Source organism: Dysidea avara, chromosome 11 (genome assembly GCF_963678975.1).
Source record: "Dysidea avara chromosome 11, odDysAvar1.4, whole genome shotgun sequence".
Taxonomy (NCBI): domain Eukaryota; kingdom Metazoa; phylum Porifera; class Demospongiae; order Dictyoceratida; family Dysideidae; genus Dysidea; species Dysidea avara.
The window spans coordinates 16,755,950-16,776,109 of NC_089282.1; the positions used below are offsets into that span (position 1 = coordinate 16,755,950).

The following is a 20,160-nucleotide window of genomic DNA, read 5'->3' on the forward strand; positions in this document are numbered from 1 at the left end:
CTTGATAAATTACTGTGTTTAGTAAAAAGAATATGATAGTGCAAAAGGGTGGTGACCGTCACATAGAGATATTCTAAATTTAAAATTAAAGGCTGCACTATTTTACTGAAGTATCTTTTGAAGCCTTTTTTAAAATAGTTTTCCTATCATGCTTTCTTATACAATTTTTGATAGACAAAGCCTCAAGGCTGCTTTTTATTCTTGTAAGAAAGTATGCCCTTTTCAACTTGAAACTATAAAGCTATTCCTGATAGCTTATGATACTTGCTATACGTTGCTTTTTTTTTCACTGTTAATTAAGTCTAATCCAAAACAGCCAAGCTGTAAAAAAAGAGTGCGGCCCTCAAAAAGGCTATGGTGAAAAATGATGTGAAATGCAAGGTGGCGGCCAAGAATTGGCTGTGATTGTAGGTTAATGGTAAAAAATTTAATAACGACAATTCAGGTGAATTTTGTGCCAAGACCAAGTGGCACCAAAATTTACCTGAATTGTCGTTATTAAATTTTTTACCATTAACCTACCATCACAGCCATTTCTTGGCCGCCACCTTGGATTTCACATCATTTTTCACCATAGCCTTTTTGAGGGCTGCACTCTTTTTTTACAGCTTGGCTGTTTTGGATTAGATATATATACACAAATGTTTTTCAGAAAACAATTCAGGTAACCAGACATGCACCCACAGCTGTCCTGCGAATAGTGCTTTAATATGTGGTAAACATTTTCAGTAGTCTAAGCTCCTGGTGTTTACAGACCTGTACAGATATCTGGTGTGGTTATACAGGTCACCAGAAAATTATCTACCAAAAGCAGACCCAACAAATGGAAGGTGATGTGGAAATTATTAGCCTGATAGTGCAACAAGTTCATGTTGGTGTTATCCAGCAATTTCATGCTGGAATTATCTCACAGTTTAGAATTTTGCACCCATATGGTTGACTTTGCTACAGTTACAGGTGAACAGTAGTTAATATATTTGAGAGATACAAGGGCTCATAGTACCATTTTAGCTTGATTTTTACTGATAAAAATTTATTATAGCATTTCAATCAACAAAATAGGCATGTTGAGTGGGCTTGTAAATAACTAAGTTGACTTGACCTATACACAATGCCTATATAATACCTTACCATCATACACATCATCAACTGGATATAGACCAAGTTGTTGTCTTCTTACATTAGTAAGAGCAACCTCCAGCATTCTCCATGTAGCATTAGGAATTAACTTCAACCACTTGTCTAAGACTTTACGAAAACAAATCACACTTTGTTGAGGATGGTCTTTCTCAGTCACATTGAGTACATGGTGCTCTATCCCCAATTCTATTCCAATGTTGTACCAGTCAACAGCATAAATACTGATAACATATCTGTTGAGGTCTTTCATTGTTGGAGTATCATCCTCTACAGGTCACACATGATACTGGTCAGGGGTGTCAGAGTAAAGTGAAAGTGGTAAGGCTTAGTCCTAATGCTGCCAAAGGAAGCTAATTTATGGGGTCTGTGGGCATGTTCCCCCAAGAATTTCACATTTTGAGATACTATTATCTGGAAGCAATTTTGGGCTGTAATACTGTGCACAGATAAGGTGCTTAGGCCTGCACCAATTATGCCAGCATAATTTGGGTAACTAAAGCATTGAGCATAATGCCAGCATAATATCAACAATTTTTGTCAAAGAAGCTCGAACTCCACATATTTTGCATGATGCAGAATGGGATAGTGTGCAAACACAGTAAAAATCACATTTACAAAGTACAGCTACTTGTGAAGGAAAAATCAATAGTTATACTCTAATAGAACGACCACTACATGTTGAAACATCCTAATAGAATATTCACATATGCATTAGGTACTCTAATAGAGCAATCAAGACACAATTTTACATGAGCATAATTGGAGCATAATAGGAAAAGTTTTGGAGCATTGCTCAAAAGCATAATAGACAATTTCATAAGCAAAATAGGCTCAGGCCTAAAGGTGCTACCTAGCTATCTGACTGACAAGTGTTCAGATAAAATTGGACACTGACTAAAAAGCACCTCTATAACACTGTTTAACTCCTTACTATTAGAAAGAGATAAACTGTAAGGAATTTTCCAAAAGAGACCAAAGTTATTTTTAGAGGTACTTAATACAAATGGAGTAGACATAAATTGTTCTGGGTCAAACAAAGGTGTTGTTAATCTATCAGTTATTGCCATTAAACAGTACTGCATGTTTAATTTTCGCTTTATCAAGTTTGAAAGCTTTTCTTTAATTTCAGCTAGTGGTAAGGCTCTGGTTGCACGTGCTCAGACACCCTTGATACTGGCAATGATAATAATACACAATACAGATCACTCACTATTTTTAATTTGATCAATAACCACTGCACTTTCCACTGTTGTTGCTACAGTAGACAAACTATGTCAATACACATATACATTACTATTATACTACGGCATACATACAAACAGAAATATGATCATTTTTGAACTGCCATTAAAGGACACAACAACTTTGGTCAAGAAGGATTTGTACATAGTAGACTATTCCCAAATGTAACCATCTCAGCAGAAAATAATTCAACTGCTGAATTTCTTTTTAGGCAGGTTAAGATGCCTTGGTTATTTTTCTAGCAGATTGGAGGCTACAACACTGCCAACTAATCACTACCTTATGAATGTGAAACTGAAGTTACCTCTATATCATACAGCATGATAGTAGTATATAATAGGGACCACAAAGGTTTTGGCATGGCTCATGAAAAACATCAGCCAAAAACCAGCCTCAGTTTTCCCTGACGATGATGAGGCAGTATTGGTAAGGTAAAACTAAACCCAAACAAGCCTTCAGATCGACCCGAAACACTTTCAACAAGTTGTTACAGAATTTTACAAAAAAAATTTTAAACATAACTTTCTACTGACTGACTGAGTAACTGATGCCGTCAGACAAGCGTAACTCAATAATGGCTACGCCTACAGGCTTGATTTTTTCACTGTTTGACATTGTTTCAGGCGGACATGTGCCTTTTGGCATACTGCAGTATGCACAATGCATTCTTCATGGACCTCTTTTGTGTCCGATTTATCTTGGCTGACAGTGAAAGGTGTCAATTTGGCGGTAGCATGTGATGGCTTCCCTTCATAATGGAAATAGTCCGTATTTTTCATAGTGGCTACTTTGATTGCAGAGGAGCTTTTCGAACAGTTCTTGATCCGTACTGTTGTGTAACAGGTTGAACATAGCTGACAATAAAGCATAATGGATACTTCACTATTCAGATGATAATTAGTAGCTGGGGCATGCAGTGCCATTTTTTTTTTGATGTGGTATGTGTGGATTCACCAGTCGTATTTCATTGTACAAAAAAATTAACAAACAAGTACACAAATTTCAACTGGAGTAGGGACCATAGCACATTGATAAAAAGTAGTGAAACAAACTGGAGTAGTGCACAATATCAAATCACAGTAAAACAATATGAAGTGTTATATCCCTACTGTGCTCAAGATACCATAAGGAAGAACACAGTAGGGATATAACACTTCTTATTGTTTTACTGTGATTTAATACTGTGCACTACTCCAGCTTGTTTAGGTAGTGAGGCAGACTAAATTTCGAGTTTTGGCGATTAAAAAATTTATCCAGTCACCAGCACGTGTTTTCCTGTTTTCAATACTGTATTTCATGTTAGATGGACTAATATTATTCCGCAAATGTGATTTTTGTCGTGTAATATTTCTCTAAGATGATTTTTAAAGGTGGCAATGTTGGCAGCGCACGTCACTTATGGGTGGTCCCTACTTAAACAATACTACCATACTGTTTGACAATGAAAAGTAAACCATTTAAAATAAAACTTAATTTTAAAAATGTGACCAAATTATACAAAACCGATTCAAATTGCACATCAGACAAAATCAAACTAACACCACCAGTGGATAGCTACACTATCGTACTACTAGTTTTGACCCTCAGTACTACTCAAACTACTCGAGGCTGGTTATAACACACGTCTTTTCTGGGTGGTGTGGAGTGCTCAAATGGTGGTTTCAGGCCTTGTGAAGGACCTGGCTTGGCAAGAATCACTGGTTTAGTGGTGGACAGCCTTATAATGTTGGGCAGACATTTTCTCTGTTGATTTTGCTACATATCAGCCACTAAGGAGCCAGCACAGCCCTGTAATCTAATGTCTGGACTCCAAATCATGGTCTGCCTCCATTTTGAGGTCTATCTCTTGCCCTTCCTGCCACTCCCCACCCTCCACCCCTTTGTGAGAACTCGTGATACTACCTTGCATGTCCAACTGCTCAGATTTTCTATCTTATTTGGCAGGAAACTCTACAAGCAACTACAAGTACTGGAATTGGCCTAAAATTGTGTGAATTTCATATGCGTGCTTGCTATCCTTGGCAAGTTATGCTAACTTGAATTCTTTAAAACCGTTTATCTCGAAACTTCTAACATGCGATTTGGATCATTTTTCCAGTTACAAATAGGGGATCCTTTTTGACATGCTAATAAGTAGTAAAGCAAGGGAAGTTGTATTGTACACTATATATAGCTATATGTATAGGAGAACTGTTCTGGCGGTGAGAATGTTACAGCTACAAGAATATTCCTATGTATAGCTATGGTACATAATAATGTCTCCTATTTGCAGGTCTCAGGTCCTTACTTTAGTTTAGAGCTACTATAGGTTAATACATTGCAGCAAGTGCTGTACAGAATCAAACCCTAAACTAAACTAACACTTACTGATGTTTATTGTCAATGAGTTTAAGATGAGCTAGAGCTGGAGGGAACTTGCTTAGCAGGCTTTAGCATCAGGGTTAGGGTGAGGTTCAGCTTTGGTTTCTCTTTACCTTATATAAGTACATAAATTTTTTTGGAATTTTCAACTAGAGTAGAGACCACACTGCCTCAACACATTCGCAAGCCTAGAGGCCAAATGAAGCAGCGCATGGCCACCATTTTATGCCACACTATCAAACTGACCAGTGGGATATGTCTTTTGGGGTTCTGATGAGTTTAGGCCCTCAGCGCCTAGTCTTTTCTTTTATCTTCAATCAGGCTATTTGTCTTCTACATCCAATGAAACCATATTGTGACATTAATTTTCCATATCAACACATTCTAGATATTTGCAACTTCGTGATTGGGATGTCGTTCACGATAGGTTCACAATCACACCAATTGAATAATAAAGATCTAAGTGGACTAGTAGCAATGGAGTACGGAGACCGTACACACCTCTTAACAATTTAGCTATTTGCTTAACAGTAAACAAGAAGACCTCACCCCTTATTGGTCTAGCTAGTTGCATACCCCTTGGCTGACCTGCGATACTCCAAATACAACAGTCATTCAAATACAACAGTCATGTGTAGAACAGTTACACATTACACTGTAGCTAGCTGTGCTACAACAAAAAGCTAAACAAGCTAGTATTTAAAAACATTAATTTAAAAATGAAGCAGGGATCTATGCAATAAAAAGTAGTGAAACAACAGATGAATGATGGTTAGCTCGGTGGGAAAGTCCCTACTTTGGTACATTAGCTATAACAATTATTTTGTTTAATGCCAAAGTAGTGACTTCCCACTGAGCTAACCATCATTCATCTCTTGTTTCACTACTTTTTATTGCATAGATCCCTGCTTCATTTTTAAATTAACAAATTTTTTAAAATACTAGTAGTGAGTATAATGCTTACAAGTATCTTGATCATGTATAGTACAATAACTGGGTCTCTACCCTACACAATAAATAACCAAGGGGTGTAATCACAATATTAGGTAATATTGAAAACTGAGTTAAGATATCTTGTCTTTTATAGAGGTACTTAATCAATCAAGACAAACAATAGTGCGTCATGTGGCCCAAGAAGAGTATATTGACAGGAATATAAGAAAGAAAATGTGATTTTCATGCATTCATAGCTCCATACTGCCTTTACAAAACAAAACAATTTTACTGTGGAAATGCCTGCCACCATCAGTAGTCTGTCTACATACCAAATTTGAACCTTCCAACATTGGTTTAATTCCTTTTTTTTTCCTTTTCTTCATCTTTTCGTGCACTTACAAAAGCTGCCATAAAACATGAATGGGTTACTTATCTGATTGCTTTGAAATTCGGCACACAGACGGGGGGGTATAAGGGCACATCTTAGTATCACATTTATGATAACAGTTGAGAAGCTATTAGGTTAACTATTGAACCTCATGATTAAACCTTCTATGGTTTGAGGTGAGACTGTAAAGATACAGCAGCAATTATGCAATTAAGATTTGCTAATAAAAACTATCACTTGGCACACCTACTGGATAAACTGGTCAGGAGAACAAGTTGAAAATAGTATATAAATGGTTTAATCATCTTGGAAAGGACCTTCAATGGTTTAGATTTGAGCTTTAATATGAAGTCCAACTATGTTTAGCAAGTGCGAGACCAAGATATTCTAATAGTGCAGTAACCCTAATAGAGCATTCAGCTAAGAAATAAAATACTCTATTAAAACGTCCAGCTTTATTGAAAATTACCTCGTTGAGAATTTTAGTCTGTTATGAGCCATCATGTATAGAGTTCAGCTACAACAAGTCACCCTGTAGAGAGTTCAGCTACAATTCAATCACCCTGCACAGAATTCAGCTATAAATAAGTCACCCTATGGAGAGCTCAACTACATTAGAAGTCTCCCTGTAGAGATTAGCTACAACAAGTCACCCTCAACTACAAACAATTCACCGAGTTCAGCTACAGCAAGTCATCCTGTAGAGAGTTCGGCTACAAACAAGTCACCCTGTAGAGAGTTCAGCCACAACAAGTTTCCTGTAGAGAGTTCGGCTATAAACAAGTCACCCTGTAGAGAGTTCGGCTATAAACAAGTCACCCTGTGGAGAGTTCAGTTACAAGTCACCCTGTAGAGAGTTCAGCTACAAACAAGTCATCCTGTAGAGAGTTCAGCTCCAACAAATCACCCTCTATAGAGAATCTAGCTACATTGGAAGTCACTCTGTAGAGAGTTGAGCTACAAGCAAGTTACCTTGTAGGGATGTCTGCTACAAGCCAGCCAACTTGTAGGATAAAATTCATGTTATTAATTTATAAAAAAATTACATCATTATAATACAAAACAATTCTGCTCTTGATCTATTCTTTTTTTCTGCAGTAAAGAAAAGAACACAACTAAAAGAAGTTGGCTGGCTTCAGAGTATATAATGACAAAAAGAAGTGATATCTATACCAAAACATCCAAGCTGTGAAAATAGGGTGTGGTCCCAAAAAAGCCAGGATGAAAAAATGTGATATCCAAGGTGGCAGCCAAGAAATGGCTATGATGGTAGGTTAGCTATATGTAAAAATTTTAATAAAGACAATCCAGGAGAAGTTTGTGTTGCCTTCAAAATTCACCTGAATTGTTGTTATTAAAATTTTTGCCATTAACCTATCACCACAGCCATTTCTTTGCCACCGCCTTGGATTTCACATATCTGACTTTTTTGATGATGCACCCTTTTTCACAGCTTGGATGCTTTGGTACAGATGCATATGTCTGTGGTGCCAATCTTTATATCATGTAGGAAAGTGATAATACAAAAAAATAACATATCAGTATGAATAAGAAGTATTGTAGAAGCTGATGGTATACATAATTTGCAGATAAACATTCACATAATACATTACTGTTACCTTCACTTGCTACAGTATGCTGGTGTAAAGGTCTTGCAGGCTCAGTCACATCCTCCACACACATTTCCTGCTCATCACTATCAAGTGATTCTTCAGCAGTTTCATACTGAAGACTAGTGTCATCATCTGTATATAATGGATGAGGAATGTTACACTAGAGTGTGGAAATGGCTATAATCCTATACACATGTATATATGACAACATATAGGATGAGTTTTATGGGGACTTGGTGCTTCAATAACTGCTTAGATGCCAATATTTCTATATCTGCTTGCATGAACTTTGCTAAACAGGTTCCTTGTGGGTAGGGGATCAAATAATAAAATTGAAAGTAGTGAAACAAGAAGGTCACTTGTACATTTTAAAGTAACGTTCAAAATATATACCTATAAGGACAAAATGAGTTAGCCAATACAAAATTCAGTTAACTATAAGGAAGTCACTAAAGTGCAGATCTGTCAAGTATTCCTCTGTGCTCTACTACTGGAATGGAGATGATGATGCTCATAGATAAGCTATTTAATAACAAACTAAGCTACAAATCTTATAATGAGCTTGCTCTGCAATATCTTGTGTCTGTTGTACTAGTATACTTGGTACCCAGCATAATATGCAGTTTTAAACAGAGACCATTTTATAACTGATATCTGCAGCAACATCATCCTGATACTAATTTTTAGAATCAGTGTAGCTCTATTTGTGTTCTACGTTCAGTTTTGCTGCATCCTTCTTAATTCTGATTGGTTAGTCATTTAGCTACCCTTTCCAGTAGTAGCGGGAAAGGTGTAGTCAGAAAGGCTTTGCAATGGAACCTCTCTTATCCAGACAGTCTGGTACATACTACTGTCTGTATTTCAGAAATGTCCATAACTAAGAAAAGTATGCTAATATTACGCTGAAGTAATTGTTTTAAAGCTATTGTTATTAGTTTATACTCTGTAGTTTAGTGGGTAGAGGGGAATCAATACAGAGCATTCATGGTCACTCCCCTAGGCTGTAAAAATATCACCTACCAATTAAGTAGTAGTTACTAGTAGAATAGTATATTAAAAATTATAAATTTAAAAATGAAGTAGGGTTTCAAGCTATAAAAAGTAGTGAAACAAGATATGAACAATGGTAGCTATTACAGCATAGCTCAGTGTTAAATCCCTACTTTGGCATTGAACACAAAATAATTGTTATATAGGGATTTAACACTGAGCTATGCTGTAATAGCTACCATTGTTCATATCTTGTTTCACTACTTTTTATAGCTTGAAACCCTACTTCATTTTTAAATTTATAATTTTTAATATACTAGTTTGTTTAATTTTTTTTGTTAAAGCATACAGCTAGCTATAAAATGTGACCGTTTTATTAGGGTGACTGCTGTATTAGAGTATCTCTAGTCAGCCTGTGAAGATGTGTGCTTGCCCCAAAAAGGGGTGTGGTCATCGTGGTTTCGATCGATTATTAGACTAGAGTATCTCAAATCAGCCTACCAACTTGAAGGTGTGTGGTCAAAAATACAGCTAGCATAAAAGGGGCGTGGTCATTGTGGTCTCGATCGATAGATCGATAATACGTAGAATAAAGAATGGGTGTGACCTTGTGATCTATCGTGGAGTACTGGTACTTCCTTACAGTAGTGTAGCCTAAGTGCCTTAAATAATTTCGTGGCGTCTATTATGCTGAAAGTGTTGATATGGAAAATTAACGCCTCGGTATGGTTTTGTTGGATGAAGAAGACAAGCAGCCTGATTGAAGATAAAAGAAAAGACAAGGTGCACAGGGCATACACTTGTCGGAACCCCAAAAGGCACATCCGACCGGTGAGTTTGTTGTTGTGGCGTAAAATGGTGACTGTGCGCTGCTTCGTTATTATTATTATTATTACTAGGACCACGTCACATACAACCAAGTACTTGCACCAACGTGACAGCCCCCCGGTGAGGGTATTAGGTGGTAAAGGCACGATCCCCAAATCATCTCAATATGTCACAATAGTGACAGATATTATACAATAGTGGCATCGTAACTAAAGGCCACCAGTAGCTAAGTGCCAGTACATCATTGGTGTGGTAATGGCACAGTGATGTGTACACAGTATATGTATACAAAACATACAGGAGAGAACTATACATTATTGTAGTATTGTATGCAGCAATACATTATAGACAACATCACCAGATAAAAATTATTGGCCAATATACAGCACAGTATATCAACTTCAACTCGGCTACATAGGGTTTATCAGTGGTGTAGCAATGGCACAGTGATGGGTGACACACTATAATTATACATACACAACTTGCAGGAGATAGCTACACAATACTGTAGGAGTATGCAAACCCGCAGATAAACCAGATAGAGGAAGACAGCCAAGCCAGCCAGAGCCTAGTAGGCTACTCCAGGTGAAGGCAAAAAAAGATTAAGCACGTATTGAATTGCCTGACACCAACACAAAGGAAGTTCGCCATGCCAGCTGCACAAGACAAAATTGTTTACTTGTATTTTATATGTAACTGTATTGTAAAGAGCGGTGGCCTATGTTTTAATGTTTTAATGTTTTCTTGTATTGTTTATTTACATGAATGAATCCACTGGCAGCTGGGATGGAGACTTGAGATGTTACAAACATAAAAACTTACTTATGATCTTCTTTACATGTAAAGTGGCCTCTGGCTCTCCTGCACGGGCATCGCTAATCTCCTTCGCACAATCTGTAAATAATTAAACAAGGATGTGGTTCTTGGGCGTTATATAGATCATCAGCGCGAACAGGAGCGACGATTATACGTTTGTGCCTTCATTCACAGGCGAATCTATCCCTGGTTAGTTCATGTCTTTAGACCTTGTAGTTTTCGAGAACATTATTTATTTATTAATTATTTATTTATTTATGACATAATTTTAACCGCATTTCGTATTATCTTTATTACTTGGTTGTATAATTATATTGTTTAATTAGCAGAGCCCGCCTGGGGCATAAGTGCTAATGTACATTAAAATTAAAAGTGATTGTATAATAATTGTTTGAAGCTGTCAATAGTTTGTTGGTTGATGATGTCTTGTGGTAGTCCATTCCATTCTGGTATTGTTCTTGGAAAAAATGAGTACTTATAGTTGTCTATTGATGTATGATAGTGTAGGAACTTTTGTTCATGATTAGATCTTGTAATGGTGACAGGTGATAATGTTGGTAAGTAGCTGTTAGGTATTTCAGTTAGGTTGTGGTTTGAGCTCTAGGCTTGCGACTGTGGTGAGTGAGTGAGTGAGTGAGTGAGTGAGTGAGTGAGTGAGTGAGTGAGTGAGTGAGTGAGTGAGTGAGTGAGTGAGTGAGTGAGTGAGTGAGTGAGTGAGTGAGTGAGTGAGTGAGTGAGTGAGTGAGTGAGACGAAATTTCGAGTTTTGATGATTTGTAAAGAATTCTATATCCAGCCACCAGTGTTTTCTTGTTTTTAACGCTACATTTGATGTTAGATGGACTAATATTATCCTGTAAAAGTGATTTTCGTCATGTAAGAAGTTTCTAAGCTGGTTTTTAAGGGCGGTATTTTTGGCGGCACGCGTCACTTTTGATGCAAACCTTACTTAAACAGTACTACTGTACTGTTTGATAAACAAGCCACCTAACAGGTAAACAGCAACCTTTAGGCTCCCTCCTTGTGCTATCATCTATATGGCCACTGCTTTTTACAATTACTTGAATAGGCAGCTACAATGGAGCATCACTGCTACTTGCAGAAACTCTTGAGTAATATAAAATGAGAACAGGTATAAACCATATAAGTACCCTGCACTCATATCTCAGATGAAGTACATTGCCCATGAGATATACATGTACCAGTGCTCACATTTTTTCTTTTATAGTAATACATTCAGTATCGCCTGTGCACCTTTTAAGCGTTTTGGACACTACGTACGTCACACAACATTAACATTCAATGTGATGACGTTGCAAGCACTTCAAGTCCTTTTAGTTTCACAGAAGAAGCAGGTGCATCTTACATGTTCATATTGGTGAGATTATTTACTGCTTTACAGTGGCCAGCACTGAAGGCCCAACAGCAACTTGTGTGCTGCAGCCTTTGAGTTACCTAACTAACATTTTTTGGAACATGCTGTATCAGCACGTCCTTTACTTCCCTTTTGTTGGATGGGCATAGTACCCACTACAATCATGAGCTTGTTCAAATTGCGCATGAGAAGGGTGTGATAGTACTATACTTCCCCCCTCATGCCACCCATCAAGCCCCCAAGCCCAGCCCTTTAATTGTTGCGTTTTTCTCCTCTGAAGTTGCAATGGATGATTGTTTTATCCAGGATCTGTTGTAACCAAATTTAATTTCAACAGCCTTTTCACAACAGATAAATCTGGTATCAGGGTTCTGGAAATGTGGTGGTTACCCATTTAATGCAGTAATTCTGATTCAGGGTAGTTATAACTTTCAACCTTCCATATAATCAGGACCAATAATTATCACTCATCATAACATGATAACCCAACATCAACCACACAGGTCTCATCCATGTGGGCAGGTCCTGCAGGATAAATGTTAATATTGGCTGTCACATTTGGTTCATCCCATTGTTGGGAACTGGTCTGCACGCACTTAGTCACAATTGAAATGGCTGATGACTGATAATACAGTCACAGCCCCTCCTGATTGAGATGTGCCAACTGAACAGAGGGTGTAAGATAGCTAGCTTTTGAATTCACTTATTCACATTTAAATACTTGTATAGGGTCAAGTGTTAACAGAGGTGACTCTTCACCTTGTACAGTGAAGCTCATAATAATAACCAGCCAGCTCTTGTTACAAGGAATTCAACGTCTCCACTGTTGTACTTGACACACCTAACCATGTACAGAAATCTCTTTCAAAAACCTTAGAAATCTCTTTCTAATCCCTTAGTCAGTTAATTTTGTGAACTGACTAAGGGATTATGAACTATACCTACATCTTTTATCCCTGATATATTTGCCTTTAGAGAGATACACACCCAGGATGTGGTGGAGTCTGAGGGAATAACCATCTAGACAATTTGTGTTTCATAATCTGGTTCTATATAGCAAAATGTGTTCCATGTTTGTAAGTACAGCTAAAAAGCTAACGACTTCAAAAAAAGGATTTTCCAAAGCTTCACGGCAATAAAAATTTAGCATATAGGTTTTAGAAACAGTACTATCAGTCAGACTTTCATCTAAGAAATGACTAAAGATGAACTATTACAGAACCCCCATTGTAGTTAAAACTGTTGATACACAGTAAAAACAGTTATGTCATTATAACAAATTATATGTTATTTGAAATGCAAAATACCGTTTTCGTACTGTGTTTGCTTGGTTTTGCATTTGAAATAACATAAACTTGTTACTATGACAAAATCGTTTTTACAGTGTAGAGCAACAGAATACGTATAATTATGAACTATTGCTTAACTACCTCAAGAGAGGAGGGTACATGCCCCACCCCTGGATATCTCCACTTTTTGGTTGTATATGCAACCTGCAGTGCTCATGATTAGCTAAAAATATATGCAAAAATTGAGTGGCTAACAAGAATGTTGATGAAGAGTGTGATCACGTGGGCGGTTGGATTTATATGAATTTGCTGCTGGTAAAAATTACCATAACTTTGAAATGGAATATGCTATGAGCTTGCAACAAGTATCAACTTGTTTCTGGGATAAAGATCTTCAATTTGGCACCTAGTTTGAAAAAATGTAGTGTTGTATGGATGATATATAGACAAAGATCACTATTTTTGAGCATAAAATGAACTGTAGAGGATACCAAAGGTCAAATCTGTGATGGTCCTACATCTCATGATACACTTCATGGTAGGTAGGTAGGTACTATGTGCAAAGTTTCATACTTTCTGCACAAAGTGCACAATTTGTTCATTTTTGCTAGCTAAGCTGCTCTACTACTGACCCTAAGTTTACTTTTAATCTTGTGACTGCCGCATGATTAGCAACAACCTATATATGTGACCCAGTATGAGAAAACCGGTCTTATCACCCATGTCAGCAGATTTTATTTTTCACTCAGGACACAAAGCTACATGAATAAACTATCTAATTCCACAATCAAAATCAGCTAGACTTGAGTGGTCTGATTTTGCTGGCTGCTTTTCCCAAGCCCAGTGGCGACCTGTACGTGTGGTGTGGGGCCTCAATGGAGCTCTGGTGAGCCTGGGGATGACTGTTTGTGGCTGTACAGCTTTGTGGTATTGAATAAGTACCTCTGCTGTGAATTTCCTTTCATTTTAGCCAGTTTTGAGACCTCAATGCCCCAAAACTTGGCTTAATTCATCCCTTGGCCTTCCTTTTCAATTTTTGAACACCATCTTGCCCACCTTCCAGGACCCCGCCTCCCACCCAATTTGCAGCTCACCTGATAAAGTCAACGTCGGTTTAAAAACAAACTAAAATGGCGGGAAACTTAGTTGTTGGCTACTTGCACGGTGGATGTTCTGGAAGGTAAGGAATTGGTGTAAAACGTGTGAAAGTTTGGTACACATAGCTTCAACCATTGGTGAGCTACAGCACACTAAATACTTAAAACCGGCGTTTCTCAATACTTTTAAATAGGCGATAAGCCCAGTTTTCCCAGACTTGGTCACATATTTTGTTAGACTATTTCAATGGCTATTTTTGACATGATGAAATTAGTACTCAGTGCACATGCACCAGCATTGAAATTGAGTCACTACTGCTGACCCGGATGACCCACTGATCTGGATAGTAATCAGGGTCAGATCTGGATTTGACCTGGATTAATTAAAGCCGAGGCGTGCAATAAGAGCTTGAGTAAGAGCTATGTTTCGGGTAGTCTCGAGCTAGCGAGACTACGTTTTGAGCATTCGAGTCATGTTGAGTAAATGAGCAGTTAAGTGATAACTAAGCCGGAAAGTTTATAATTTAAAATCAGCCAGTGGGTTTTGGCTCTACGTAGCTACTGTGAATTTACAGATAGCAATTGGGTGTGGCTTCGTGCATACTTAGTATTACAATTTCCCGATATATTGAAGTGGGTGTGGCTCACAAAAGTACTTATCCTGCTGCAAGACTAGACTATATACAACTCGTACAATAACTGATTAGTGGGTGTGGCTCCACGTAGGCTTGCAGATAGCAACGGACATAGTTTCGTGCTACAGACTGCACTTACTAATAAATGGACGTGGCTGAGTGTATGTTTGTAATGCGATAAGTGGGCATGGCTCACAAAAGAGCTATGCAGACTAGCCTTTATAAGTTTCCACATCGTCAAACGAACAAATTCGTTTCTCGCATGGTCCAATCCGGGTCAGACCTGGATAACCGGATTACCCGGAGAAACTGTGACCCGGTTCACACAACCCAGTTTCAATGCTGACATGCACCATAAAAATAATGATAACTAGAGTTTGCGTTAACTCGTCAGTTGAGATGAAAGACGTCTTATTTGATTAAGTCAGTATATAACATATGTACAGGGGCCTAGACACAGGGTTACCATGTGCTCATTATTGTGCTGACACAGGGTGGTCAGTACAGGAGCTCTGGCAAGACTTAATACAAATGACAAGGGGGTGGTGACACACTGGCACTCACTGTAGGTAGGTCTGCGACCGCGGTCAAAGTCTAAGTCAAAGGTCAAGGCCACCAAATTTGGGCCAATTCAATGGTCAAAGGTGAAAATCTTCAACCCACAATCGAAAAGTACTGAAATATCATAATTATTATTATTATCAATTTTATCTAAAGAAAGGGTACACAAAAGGCTTATAGCCTGTACAAGGTGGTCCCCAAAACACATACACAGTAAAAAAAAAGCAATACAGAAACATTGACTAGCTACAAGTAAACAAAAATAACAAACGAGCAAACAAAACAACTATACAAAAAGTAATAATAAGTGAGAGACATCAGTTAAACAAGTAAGGTATGTGCAGGTAATTCCGGACACTTACATCATTCTCAACAATGGTAGAATCCCTGGGCCTATAATTTGGTATGCTAATGCTGTGTCCTATGGCCTATCTACAAACCAAAATTGAAGCAAATCCGTTATTCCATTGAAAAGTTTGACACGAATTTGTAGCGTATTCACGGGTACTTTTGTTCAAAAACTTTGAAAACGTTAGGCAGCCCAAGTTCATACTTTCAATGATTTAAAGAAGATCATACCCTCGGGTAATTGCATAGCAAAAATCATAAGAATCCATGCAGCACAGGCCGAGTGGCAGTCGATTTTTCAGCAGCTGTTCTATTGAAATACAAAGAAAATATTCGCGAATTACATAGACTAAAGTTTTAAAAATACGCACTGTTGCTTCCTCCCAAAAGGTACGAACTTTCTACTTGATGTATAAGCTTCAGATGAATGGTACTTTAGTCCCTATACTTTTAAAGAGGATTGGTAACCTGTAGAAAACGCTACTTGTTTGTTATTCGAAGTGTCCGGAATTACTCGCATGTTGTATTTTTACACGATGTTACTGAGTTAAATTTCCACTCATAACTCCTCAGCAGTTGATTGTATTGAAACGAAAATTTGTACTGCAGATGCACCATAAGATAGGCTTTAAAAAGATTCCTAGAGTTTGTGCCAACTCGTTGTGAGTGCTGTAACGAAAATTTTGGTCCGGGGCAAAAATCGGTCCGGCCGGACCATTTTCAGTCGACCAAATTTAGTCCGCCCGGACCATCTTTAGCATCCGAAATTGGTCCGACCTGACCAAAATTGGTCCGGCCCAAACCTAGTTGGCCACATGCACTCCTGACCACTCGGACCAATATTGGTCGACCAAAATGGGTCCGGGTGGACCACTAACGCATGCAGCCAATGATGCATGCATAGCTATAAGTTGTTTGTGACGGAACACTGTAGCCGACTTAGCTATAGCTATTCTCATTTATCAATCTCGAATAATGACCATTGCAGGCATTATCACTGCATGGATTTGTGCTTAAAAGGTTATCCAACAAGGGCACGGATCATTGCATGCACGGGATCAGCTAGCCGCATTGGAGGTGCTTAAGATCGAGATACTCTAATAGAGCAGTCACCTATAACATTCATCACTAGGCACTGATCCAGAAATAAATGAAGGTAGGTGGCTACCCAGCCTAGCCCAGATTTTAAGTTGAGAGTCCTAAATGTCTTAATATTTATATATACATCAGGAAAAGCTGACGCTGTTATTGTTTGGCTTGTACAGTGAAGTGCATACACAGTAGCATGTGTACTGTGCTCTTATGCACATATAATGTCTGACCATGAGTTAACACTAATGGTTAGAACAATACATCTGTAACACCTGAATGTGTACATACTGCACATTCCTCTCTTGTATGTGATATGTAGGAGATGATAGCTTAGGTTTGCTCCATTAAATTATTAAATGTGAACTATCATCTCCTACTGATCACATGTTCCTATATACTGGTATAAACATTTCCTTAAAAGTTATAGCTATATAATATTCCCTGTATACTTTTCACTACTTAACCAACTTTTAAAATTTTACTAATTTTCACCTGTGCACATATACCAGTAGGAGATGCAAGCACTGATCCAGAAATAAACCAAGGTGGGTGGTTGGCCCAGATTTTAAGATGAGAGTCTTGAATGTCTTGATAGTTACATCAGGGAAGAAGGGCTGAAATATTATCATCTAGCTTGTAGCACATAGCTATAGTAGCATGCCCTTGTGAACATAATAAGGCCGGACAAAGTTGATTAATTGATTCGCATCCCTGCCCACATCCCTTTTTACCCCACCGCCTCTAATTTCATTATTGCTGTTATCAATCATGTGCACACGTATTTTGATGTTAGGAAGGCTGGTTATCATTTTACAGCACAGCAAATGTCACTTGCACCTCAGAAACGGTGGTAGCTAATAAGTAAGTAATAGTTCTTAAAAGGTTTTATAGTTAACCTTTATAACAGACTTGCCTGATTTGGAGTATTTTCTTTACTAATGAATAATGAAAAATGACCTCCCGCCTGCATGGAAATCTGAATTTTTGTGGATGAGAAACTAGTAATCAAGTTTCCTGGCCTAATGTATTTTGTAATCCCAGTATACAGGCTGATCATGAGTTAACACCAGTGGTTAAAACAAATTGTAATACACCTGCTATGTAACACCTGTGCACATACTGCACATTCCTCTCTGTCATATGTGATTATATGTAGGAGATGATAGTTTAGGTTTACTCCATTGAATAACTAATAACTAAATGTGAACTATCATCTCCTACTAATGACATGCCCCACAGGAAGAAACATCACCTTATAAAGGTTATAGCTATAATATTCTCAGTATGTTTTTACTACTTAGCCAACTTAAAATTTTGAGGCATGCAGTCACATTATTCCACAGCCTTAGGGTGAGTTGTTGCAGACATAAAAGTAAAATCGACTCAATCCTAAAGCAGACCCCATATCTTCCTTCAAGAAGTTCTCTGCCTGGTAATAGTTAATATACTGCCCATGATCATAGATAAATTCATGTATACTGCTACCATCTACTGTAAGGTTATAGCCAGCTAGCATTGGAATCTGATGCAATGTAGGGATTTAGTTCATATTGATATAACAAAAGAGTGTTCATGATCAGTAATATTCATTATTAAATAATGCATGTCTGAGTGGCTGCAAGGCCATGCATGGTGGGTGGCTAGCCACCTCATCCACCCCTCTGGATCAGTCCCTGAAATAATATGTGTATCTGTTTATGACAATGCGTGCATGCATGGGTATTCCCAGATTAATAAAAAACTGACCAAGGGTCAGAATTAACAAATTAAATTCTGAGCTATATAATTATGCAGAAGTTGAAGATAAGACATGTTTTAGTGGTAGATTTTATATATTGTCTACCATCCTCAAGTATAAGTGATCCAGCATAGGCTGGTGATTTCCATCATGTTGCTATAGTTGTTTGTCATAATCAACACAAACAGGCTGGATGAAAGATTCAACCAAACACTGCAGAGCTGATGATGCTTGTGAAGTTTATTGAATATTTTTTTTTTAAATTTAATTGGTAATTTATATCAATAATACAAGAAAAGGTTTTCACATTCAAACATGGTTGAACATATAAAAACGTACTTGGGAAGAATATTTTGTTACCTGTGTTTTTGTATGCAACATTGACCACCATGCATGAATCCAGCATTGACCATGCATTTGAGTTGATGTATGCCGGAAGAAAACCTCTACTTCCCAGCTAGCTATTGACATGGAGAAGAATAATACAGGACTTTTATCATACCACACTGCTTTAAATTAAAACAGCATTAATTTTGCGACTGTGTTCATCGCTGCATATATACACTGTTAAAATGAACAACTCTCAAGGAGTTCCCAGTGTAGGGAGGATTTAACACCCCTGGAGAGTAACCATTACTCTAAAGGAGTAACTGGGGAGTAACACATGCTCTGAAGGTGGTGTCACTTACTCTTCAGAGTAATGGGTAGCTATTCTCTTCAGAGTGTTGGTTACTCTCCATGGGGTGTTAAATCCTCCCTACACTGGGAACTCTTTAGAGTGGTGGTTACTCTTTATTTTTAACTGTGTAGATCATGGAATTTAGTTTCTAGCTAGCTACTATATGCATTTTCCGTAAATCACAGAACTCGGGAAATTAAACTACGCTACTCATTTATATAGTTTCCAGGCTATAAGTCGGCTGCAGTGATCCATCACAATATACTTAGCACGGACCGACCTGTCCACACAATGCCGGGTACACCCGCGGACCAACCAAAATTGGTCCAAGTGGTCAGGGGGTGCATGTGGCCAACAAAGTTTGGGCCGGACCAATTTTAGTCAGGCCGGACCAATTTTGGATGCCAAAACTGGTCCGGCCGGACTAAACTTGGTCAACCAAATTTGGTCCGGCCGGACCAGTTTTGGTATCCAAAATCGGTCCGGCCGGACCGATTTTACCCGGACCGATATTTCCGTGACAGTGCAGTGTTAGAGTGATTTTATCAAAGAGTGTCCGGAATTACCCAATACCCACATCTACCTTAAAATCGTATATCGTCCGGCGCTAACTCAGTCACCGGTCAAAGATTGAAAAGGCTCTTAGTCACAGGTCAAAGCGAAATTTCGGCGGGTCACTGTGGTCGCAGATCTACCTATAGTGAGTCCCTGAGTGTCACCCCCTTGAATGAGGTTATAGGATAATTTTATTAAAAAGTATCAGGCAAGAAATATACTTGTTTACCCTATAAAGCTAGCTATCTCTTCAGTATAAACTCACCATGGCCGCTTCGTGTTGGGGGGCTGCTTGTACTTTGTGGTATTCTAGTGTTTTTGTTTCCCATATACTTCGTATCATCAACAATGACGGCAATGCGGGTGTAGGGGGCGGAGTGATAGTAGGGAAGGTTCGGGAGTGCTTCTAGGAAGGATTACTTCGTCTTCTGCCGATACAGTCGGATACAGCCCAGACCGCGAGGAACACGCTACGACT

The 20,160-nt window shown here is 38.2% G+C and overlaps 1 protein-coding gene across 1 annotated transcript; it reads right to left on the reverse strand.

Moving 5' to 3' along the window:
* Positions 1-1,046: 1,046 nt before the first annotated feature.
* LOC136237728 (uncharacterized) lies at positions 1,047-20,071 on the reverse strand. Its single transcript, XM_066027942.1, has 4 exons — positions 19,948-20,071; positions 2,351-2,395; positions 1,127-1,407; positions 1,047-1,076 (listed from the first exon to the last, which is right to left on the reverse strand). The coding sequence occupies exons 1-4, from the start codon at positions 20,009-20,011 to the stop codon at positions 1,047-1,049; spliced, it is 420 nt and encodes a 139-aa protein (XP_065884014.1). The 5' UTR covers positions 20,012-20,071.
* Positions 20,072-20,160: the final 89 nt, after the last annotated feature.